The sequence below is a fragment of the Elephas maximus genome, chromosome 18 (genome assembly GCF_024166365.1).
Source record: "Elephas maximus indicus isolate mEleMax1 chromosome 18, mEleMax1 primary haplotype, whole genome shotgun sequence".
NCBI lineage: Eukaryota > Metazoa > Chordata > Mammalia > Proboscidea > Elephantidae > Elephas > Elephas maximus.
The window spans coordinates 72549972-72559694 of record NC_064836.1 but is presented as its reverse complement, the minus strand read 5'-3'; the positions used below and the strand labels follow the sequence as shown (position 1 = coordinate 72559694).

The 9723-nt window shown below is 41.8% G+C and overlaps 1 protein-coding gene across 1 annotated transcript; it reads left to right on the top strand.

The window, feature by feature from the left end:
• Positions 1 to 2308: 2308 nt before the first annotated feature.
• RPL24 (ribosomal protein L24) lies at positions 2309 to 6236 on the top strand. Its single transcript, XM_049857775.1, has 6 exons — positions 2309 to 2398; positions 2514 to 2589; positions 3078 to 3188; positions 4807 to 4943; positions 5372 to 5435; positions 6112 to 6236. The coding sequence occupies exons 1-6, from the start codon at positions 2394 to 2396 to the stop codon at positions 6190 to 6192; spliced, it is 474 nt and encodes a 157-aa protein (XP_049713732.1). The 5' UTR covers positions 2309 to 2393; the 3' UTR covers positions 6193 to 6236.
• Positions 6237 to 9723: the final 3487 nt, after the last annotated feature.

The window sequence follows — 9723 nt, the reverse complement described above, 5'->3', positions numbered from 1 at the left end:
GCGAAGAATGGGAATTCCAGAACACTTAATTGTGCTCATGAGGAACCTTAACATAGATCAAGAGGCAGTTGTTCAGACAGAACAAGGGGATACTGATTGGTTTAAAGTCAGGAAAGGTGTGTCAGAGTTGTATTCTTTTGCCATATCTATTCAATCTGTATGCTGAGCAAACAATACAAGAAGCTGGACTAGATGAAGAACGGGGCATCAGGATTGGAGGAAGACTCATTAACAACCTGTGTTATGCAGATGACACAACCTTGCTTGCTGAAAGTGAAGAGGACTTGAAGCACTTACTAATGAAGGTCAAAGAGCACAGCCTTCAGTACGGATTGTATCTCAACATAAAAAACATAAAGAAAACAAAAATCCTCAAAACTGGGCCAATGAGCAACATCATGATAAACGGAGAAAAGATTGAAGTTGTCAAGGATTTCATTTGACTTGGATCCACAATCAACAGCCATGGAAACAGCAGTCAAGAAATTAAAAGACACATTGCATTTGGTAAATCTGCTGCAAAGGACCTCTTGAAAGTGTTGAAGAGCAAAGATGTCACCTTGAAGACTAGGGTGAGCCTGACCCAAGCCATAGTATTTTCAATTGCATCATATGCATGTGAAAGCTGGACAGTGAATAAGGGAGACCGAAAAAGAATTAATGCCTTTGAATTGTGGTGTTGGCAAAGAATATTGAATATACCATGGACTGCCAAAAGAGCGAACAAATCTGTCTTGGAAGACGTACAACCAGAATGCTCGTTAGAAGCAAGGATGGCGAGACTGAGTGTTACATACTTCGGACATGTTGTCAGGAGGCATCAGTCCCTGGAGAAGGACATCATGGTTGGCAGAGCACAAGGTCAGTGGAAAAGAGGAAGACCCTCAATGAGGTGGATTGACACAGTGGCTGCAACAATGAGCTCAAGTATAACAAGGATTGTGAGGATGGCGCAGGACCAGGCAGTGTTTCATTCTGTTTTGCATGGGGTCACTGTGAGTCGGAATCGACTCGGCAGCAGCTAACAACAACAATATAGCCGACAGCAAAGGTTTTTTTTTTTCTTCAATAGGATCACTTGAGTCAGAATCAACTGTTCTCGGGTGGCGTACAACCGCTTAAGCGCAGGACAACTAGGGAAAGGTTGGTGGTTGGAACCCACCCAGAGGCGCCTCAGAAGACAGGCCTTGAAAACCCTAGGAAGGAGTGCTACTCTGCACACTTGGCAGCCACTCATTGGCAACTAACTGCAGCATACACAGGGTATTCCCAGCAGCTAGTCAGAGCAAGTCAGGCTGTCATATTCCTTGTCTTTTCCCTGCTTTTTGATTGTGTGCAGATCTCTAACTCGTTCTTGAGACGGGTTCCAACACAATTGTACGCTTTCTTAACGTTAGTCAGCTACCTTATTGGACTTTCCAAATCTCTTCAAACACCTATTTTATAGGACCTTTTAAGGGCGAGTTGCTTATATAGCTTATGTCACTCATTACATTTCTATGTTTCCTAGGTGCGTACTTCGGGCTCTCACCCAATTTAAGGATTGCCTCTAGCCACACCTGTCATTCTATAAAGTGTCCTGCATCACAGAACGGCTCAAGAGATTGAGGCCTCGGTCCCCCAGTCGACCTGCCCAGGGCCCTTTTTCAAGATCTTCAGGCAAGGGCTTTACCCTTCTCTGCGCGTCCATCAGGCAGGAGGCCCGCAACCAAGTTTCTCCCGAACCGGCATTGTGACATTGGTCATTTTGCGGTGCTCGGGCGCTTAAACAGGGATTCTGTGTACTGAAAGTGCTACTGTATGTAAAGCCTTTAAATTCCTGGCACAGAGAAAGCGTTCAGTAAACTTTAATCATAATTAATGCAAAGTGTCATCATGCATAATTCGATTCGCACAGCCGGGGAGACAGTTCAAGTGTTATTACTCCTTTCCAAACGGTGAAACTATTGAAATGTACTTTTGGTGGCGGAGGAAGTAGGCCAACCTGGTGGGAAAAATGGGACTTATTCAGACTTTAAATGCCAGTTTTTCGTCTGTTCGTCAATAAAACTGAGGGAGAGGAGGTAGAGCCCCCATTTTTTCAGTCCACATTCCCACAGCAGGACGATGGTTCTGGAAATACTGGACTGTAGCAGAGACAGGGTGACACAGACACCAACCGCCTGACTGCGCGTGCGGCGGTCGCTCCCCTGTCACTCCCAGAGTCTCACGGCACCTCTGGCAACGTTTCCTGGGAGGCTTGGACAGGGCGCGTAGCCGGGCTGACGTCATCGCCGAGCGCGGGGTCAGCCCGGGGAATTTAGGGCGGAGATGCCCTCGCCACCTTATAAGCTCTCTTCCCATGATCCTCTCTTTCTCTTCGCCATCTTCCCTGTTCCTTTGCAGTCGCAGCCATGAAGTAAGTAGGGAACTTGGGTCTCAATCCGCTTCCATCCTCGGACAGAGCGCTGCCTGGGGATGGCTTCTCTTCGCTGTAGGCACCCTCCCTAATGGGCTTTCACTTTTCGTTACAGGGTCGAGCTGTGCAGTTTCAGCGGGTACAAAATCTACCCCGGACACGGGAGGCGCTACGCCAGGACCGACGGGAAGGTAAGGGGCCGTGACGGCTGAAGGCAGCCGCCTGTGTTCCCAGGTAGGGAAGCAGGTGTAATTGTATCCAGGCGGGTGTATTCCTCACATCAGCTTTGGTCCTGGAAGAGGTTTAGGAGGCCTCTAAGTGAACCAGTTTTGAGCCTCTATCCAGCGTCAGTGAGGTCGGAAGTGAGGAGGGGTTTGTGTAACTTTAATGTCTATCTTGATCGAAGGGAAATACGTGAGGCTACCGACGCATCTGTCTGTCTTACGGGCGCTGGGTCCTCTTGGAATTCCGGGAGACAACAGGAGCTGTACGCCTCCCAGGATTTGACACCCTATGCCTGTTCTAGAGGAAAGACAGGGCCAAACTAACAGACCTTCCCGGTGCCACCCAGTAACTGCCAGTTGTGTGACACAAGCCTTTTGGTCTTTCTGCGCCTCAGTCTTACATTAATCTGCTTTGTATAGTTGAGTACGTAATTAATTTGAACTTTTCATGACAGGTCTTCCAGTTTCTTAATGCAAAATGCGAGTCGGCATTCCTTTCCAAGAGGAACCCTCGGCAGATAAACTGGACTGTTCTCTACAGAAGAAAGCACAAAAAGGGACAGTCGGTAAGGAAAATGCGCTTTGATGTTAATTAAGTTTTCTATCAGTTTTAAAATCTGTAAAATTATAATTGAGACAATATATGAAAGTGCTCTTAAACTGTAAGCATTAAACAGTGACATGAAATTGATATAAAATTATATCTTTTTATATGTCTCAAGCTCACAGTAAATGTCTAGTTGAAATTTGAAAGCATCCCCTTGCACAAGTCAGATAAATTACATTAATTGAGTTATGGGCACCTTGAAAGGGTTTAAGGTGTTCCAGTGGGTAGGAAGTAAGCAGCTACTATAGTAACCTGACTTTGACTATAATGTTTGTTGTGTTAGTGCTAATGTAGATCTAAGTGGAGTCTTGCAGCATGCTAGCTAATTCTCAAGAAGCCTGGATGTGTTTTGTAGCTGCTTTTTGTTGTTGTTTTGAAGTGTCCTTTTAGCTGGATGAAGTCAGTTCGTGAGAAACAAAAAGTTTTGAGTTGCCAGCACAGTAGAATTAGTATCCAGGAGCCTTGGAATATTTAGTGAGCACTTCCTGGGTGGCGCTAGTAGGTATTGTGGAGAATAGATGCCATCAGATATATATAAAATAAGTTTAAAATGAAATAAGCATTTACTTTAGTTAGCCACAGACACAACCTGTTTTCTCCATATGTTTTGTTAAAATCTTTAAGACATCTTTGCACATCCCTGCCTTAAACAATTCTTCAAATATATTTTAATTTTTCTTAGAGATGAACTGTCAGATTTTTTTTTTTTTTTTAAATAGGCACTCTAGGCTTCCAGTATAGTATCTGCAGGCGTTGTTCAAATTGAATCTTAGGCATTCTCTTAATACTTACTAGTTTTACTTTCATACATCGTTTTCTTGAGTATTTCTTTGAGTGTTAAAATAGGTAAGTTGAGGTCTGATGTGTTTTCCATAAATAAATTCTTAGAAATGGAGTCTTAATAAAATCAGTTTTAAGGTAGTATAAAATTAATGAAGCAACTAAGCATCTTCTGGTTTTTATTGTTACTTATTAATATTGTGCTTTAAGTGAAAGTTTACAGTTAGTCAGTTTCTCATACAAAAATTCATACACACATTGTTATGTGACCCTAGTTGCTCTCCCTATAATGTGACAGCACACTTCTCCTTGCCACTCTGTATTTTCTGTGTCCATTCAGCTCCTGTCCCTCTCTGCCGTTTCATCTCACCGCCGGACAGGAGCTGCCCATTTAGCCTCGTGTATCTAGTTTAAGAAGCACACCCTTCACAAGTATCATTTTATGTCTTATAGTCCAGTCTAATCTTTGAAGAGTTGGCTTTGGGAATGGTTTTAGTTTTGGGCTAACAGAGTCCCAGGGAGCTTCTTTCTTATAGTTTAACTTTTTGCCTTTTAATAAAGTAGTAAAAAATGGACAGATTTGTAATAGATGGTTTAGCCAATCCATAAGTGGAAAATTTACAGAAACCTGCATATTTAATGTTGAATATGAATCTTGACAGACTTAATTTCCCATTTCCCCCCAAATTCTTGAAGGCAAAAGTCATATGTGTGTACCCTGTTTTTTTGTTTGTAGGAAGAAATTCTACTCTGTCCTATAGGGTTGCTATGAGTTGGGTGTTTTTTTTTTTTTTTAGGAAGAAATTCAAAAGAAAAGAACCCGCCGTGCAGTCAAATTCCAGAGGGCCATCACTGGTGCATCTCTTGCTGATATAATGGCCAAGAGGAATCAGAAACCAGAGGTTAGAAAGGCACAGCGGGAACAGGCTATCAGGTGAGGAATGTTTCATGAGCATTTCAGGTATTGGATGGATTTTCGGTTATACTGTTGGCTTCGTAGGCACAGGAACCTAATCTGATGTTATTTTGTTTTGATAGTTGTATGTATATACGGACTGTCAGCCATGAATGTTTTGACTTAAAAATACCAAGTGTGTAATATAAATAATGGTTTGTTGTGTTGTAATTCTGTATGCAATGTTAGTATTAAAGCTACCGCACAGTTTTTTACTGTACATTATGGTTAGTTGGTGGCTAATGAAATTTGACAAACCTTTTGGATTTACCCTACAAGTAAACAGGGATTGGTCAGGAATACGCTGTACGTTGCCCAAACATTCTGGGATCTTACTAATAAGCTGTATCCTATATTAAGGAGTAATATGCTTTGCCTTAAGTTTTTTGTTTTTTTTAATTTCTCAGGGCTGCCAAGGAAGCAAAAAAAGCTAAGCAAGCGTCTAAAAAGACAGCAATGGCTGCTGCTAAGGTAATTGTGGGCTTTTCTTAGATTTCATAAATAAAACAATAGGGAAATGTATTTTTACTCTAAGAAATTTAGTGCAGGACACTAATGGAAATGATGTTAATAACTGCTTTTTGGGTGCAGGTCTCTAAAGAGACCCCCTTCTGCCAGTGCAGATTAGTTAGTGTTAGGCAGGAATTTGGAAAGGGAGGGAATACAGTGGCTTTTGGTTTTTCAGCTTTATTTTGAAGTAATTTCAGATCTACAGAGAACTTTTGAGGATAATAGAGTTTATGTATATCCTTCGCTCAGCTTTATTTAATGTTAACAATTTGGGTAACAATAGTACAGTTTTCAAAACTATAAAATTAGCACTGGTCCTATACGATTAATAAAACTAGAACTTTAAAAATCTCAACAACTTTTCCATAATGCCCTTTTTTCTGTCTTTGGAACCAGTTTAGGATACCAGTGTGTTTGTCTTTACTCTCCTCCTATCTGTTGCAATTGTCTTTGTCTTTATTATAAAGGTGAACTTTTAACTCTGTGCCTGATTTAAAAAGATTGTTATTAGGAATGCCATTAAATAACTAAGAAAGCAGTCTAGAATACTTACAGAATCAGGGCATTAGAAGGTGGTGGTAAAAGAAAAAAAAAAATTGCATGGGATGATGTGACATAAAATCTTATCTTTTTACAGGCTCCCACAAAGGCAGCACCGAAACAAAAGATTGCCAAGCCTGTGAAGGTTTCTGCTCCTCGGGTTGGTGGAAAACGCTAAGTTGGCAGATGAGACTTTTAAATAAAGATCTGACTGCAACTCTAGACTGTGCTGACTTTTTACTCTGAAAACAGAGGCATTTTGGGTCTGCATGGTAATAGCTGAACTACAAAGTAATGGATTTTTTTCAAAAAATTTGTTTTGCAAGAATAATGCTTTTTTATTAGCAGTCACGTTTTCTAAAATACATAGGCCAGGTGGTGGGGTAGGGATTCCGCCCGGCTGTCTATTTTATAGTCTGAGCAAAATCTTTCTCTTCGTTCTTAGTTGGAGAGATGTTAAGCAAAAATGGTGTGACAGAGATCTGTGCGGTGAAGGCTAGCTTAGCTCAGCTTAAAGGGCCCATTGCATGCGTGGCTGCACATACAAGAATGGTGCGTATATTTAGTCCAGGGTGGTTTCTAAAAGATGCATATTTTCGTGTCATTTCTCTGTCCTGAAAGTAATGAATTATTGTTAAAAACAATTTCCTTTTTCCACAAATTGAGAATATTTGATAATAGGCAAAAAGCAGGATAAAGTTATTGTTGTTTTGATAATAGACATGTTTATATTAGGTTAGTACCTCTCCTAACATTTAGCTAGTGGCTGAGCTGAAGATGGTTAAAAACCATCTTTTGTTTCCAAGAAATAAACTGAAAAGAAGGCACTGCTCCTTGAGTAAAGAGCAATGTTGACCACTGCTAGAGTGGATTTTTGAGCTGGGAGTTTGACAGAGCCATACGTAAATAGCAAAAGGTCTTGAGTAGCTTACTGATGTTCAAGGGATGTATGTATGTAAAATACGAAAACTATGTAAAGAACAGACTTGGGCTTCTGCAGAAGGTAGGTGGTCTTCATCATTGAGCATCTGTCGCGGACCAAGCTGTGCCAAGTTGGAAGGATATAAGGAGAACCACAATCCCCTTTTGTAGTGTACTACAGTAAAATTTGGGAAAGCCAGAACCTGTGTGAGGCAGAAGCTTGTCAGAGAAGGAAAACTCAAAACTATTTTCCACTAGTAAGAGAGCGACAGAAAAGTGGTTAAGACTACACCTTGTCAAAGGTGGCAAACTTGGCAAGACGTGGAAAAAACAAGGCAGCCCCATTGAGCTCTGACTCTGAGAGGTTTCACTCTTAAGATTTTTTTGAATGTTCTAGTGGGGAAGTTAAAATTGATTTGCAGAGAACTTACTGTATTATCAGTATGCTACGTTCATGGTCTATCCTGGATTATCAGAGGTAGGCATCTATTGTTTAGATAAATGTTCATAGATGTTCAGTACACCTCCATGATTGTGCATGGTGTCCCTGTGCCTAGAGTATACATCTCCAGCCTACCTGCTCACCTCCATTAATCTTCTGTTCTTGAGAACTAAAGAAGGAAAAAGAGGCCTCTGAGCTGCTGCTGTTAACTTTCCACGATACAGTTTAACTTTTTTCCTACTCAACCATGTTACGTATTTTAAAAGCATGCAAAGTAGAGAAAGACTTGTGTTGAAACCTTATGTAAACTTGAGAAACTTGTTTTTACACTTAGGAATACTAGGTGACGGTTAAGTCAACATTAACAGTCTTCTCTCTACCCCCCATTCTATCCAAGGTGATAGAATTAATGATTTTTCATTCTAGTTCATGTTAAATTTGGGCATTGTTCTAGGTGTTGCAAATAAGACAGTCTATTTGGGGGAAGCTAATGTGAAAACTGAGGAATATAAAAATAGTATAAGATCAAGGTATAACAAGAATCAGTGTAAAAAAGGTGAGATACGGTACACTAGGTCATAATTTAAGTATTAAGATTTTACTTGGGGGGGGCGAGCCTTTAATATACCTGTGAAAACCCAGGTAAAATGTCTTTAAGGTGTAACCAAGCAAAGCCTGAAATAAACAATTACCTTTTGTCCTAGTACAACAAATTCAGCTTGGCTGACAATTTTTACTCTAAAAGATACTTCTTACCCACCCCCAAAAATTTTATTAATACATTACCTCCATATTGGCCCAAAGGCACAGCAGAGGAAATCTTAAGTATTTATTAGTGGGCTTGAGTGTTTTCATGTGTTTTGGCACAAACTGAATTGGAGAGGGATTTTTTTTTTTTTTAATTAGATTTTCTTTGGTAGTATTTGGGACTTGAAACGAGTTTTTGTCATTTCTACATCGTACCTGCATTATTTAATCAAATTTTTATTTAAATCTATTTGTTTTATGTTTAATTTTAAAAGGAAATCACTTTCACATAGGGGGTGGTTAAGACTGGGCCAGCATACAGACCAGCTTATTGGGGAGAATCTGGACCTGAGTTCTGTGTGCCCCGTTGCATAGGTGTGAGGGGTGCATCTCTACCTTCTAAATCCTCCTCCCTCCCTAGTTGTAGTTGGAAAGTCTGCGGATCGATTGGGTCTAAGCAGATCAGACTTGTGGACAGCTAGGTAGCTTTGTTTTTGTCCTGACGCTAGGAACTCACGTCCCTAAAATTCTTTCAAGGGTGCTGCTTCAAGTGCCCCCAGCCCCAAGTACTACAGACTGGGTGCCTCATCCTGCTTTTGAGCCCGCTGCATTCCACCGTCTGCCTGTCTCCTCAGGGGCCAAAGAGCGCCACCCAGCGACTTCAGAATATAGGAGGGTGGAAGGCGCGGGTGGAAGGTGCGGGAGGTGCGTTCCCTGCGGTAGTTCAGCTACTCTCGGCCGGCCACTGGGGGCTCTGGCTTGGGCAGTAGTCGCCGGGGAGTGCTGTTTCGGGAGAAGGCTATCAGCTAAAAATCAGAATTGACCCACACCGCACCCTGGAAAACAATTCCAGCCCTCTGGGCCTCATGTTGCCCCAGTGTATGTTGGGTGTAAAATGGAGAACTTTTCCCGCAGGCTTACGTGCAAACGCATGCAACTGAAGCTTTACAAAAATTGTGCTAGCTACTACCCACCCCTTTCCAAGACGATTGCTCTTCACGTGTTGAAATTTGTCACTATATAAGTCGACCATTTTAGAAAAATCCAGAGTATCCCATGGGTAGTCTGCAGCTAGCACTCGGAAGCTCAGAAATTTAAATAACTTACTAGGGTCCCTGTGAATAGGCGTCGACTTGACCGCAATGGGTTATCGAGTGATTTAGATTTTTTTTAACGCTTGTTAATTGGAGCCTACATTTTCATGTCAAGTGGGGTTGTGTTTTACCCTATATCCAGAGGGTAACTTTTTTTTACCAAAACCTTTACCAGTAGCCTCAAAATCTGATGTTTTCATGAACTCGAGTCTCAGAAAGTAGAAGGGAAAATACCCCTTCACCCTTTCGGGGTCTCCAGTTGGATCACAACCTTACACCAGGCCCTACACGTGGCTCCTCAGCGTGAGAAAAAAACGAGAGGGGAGGGGAAAAGAGAAACTGCCAGAATTTAAGATGTCTGCTTAAAGATACTTCGATCTCCAAGGAAGGGTCTGCCAGCTTCCAAAATGTACGCCCTGCAGTCCTGACGTCACCCACTCGGCCTCACGAAGCCAAAAGCCAGTGCGCTCCAATCAGGGTCCAGTCCCCTCACCCACAGCTTTTG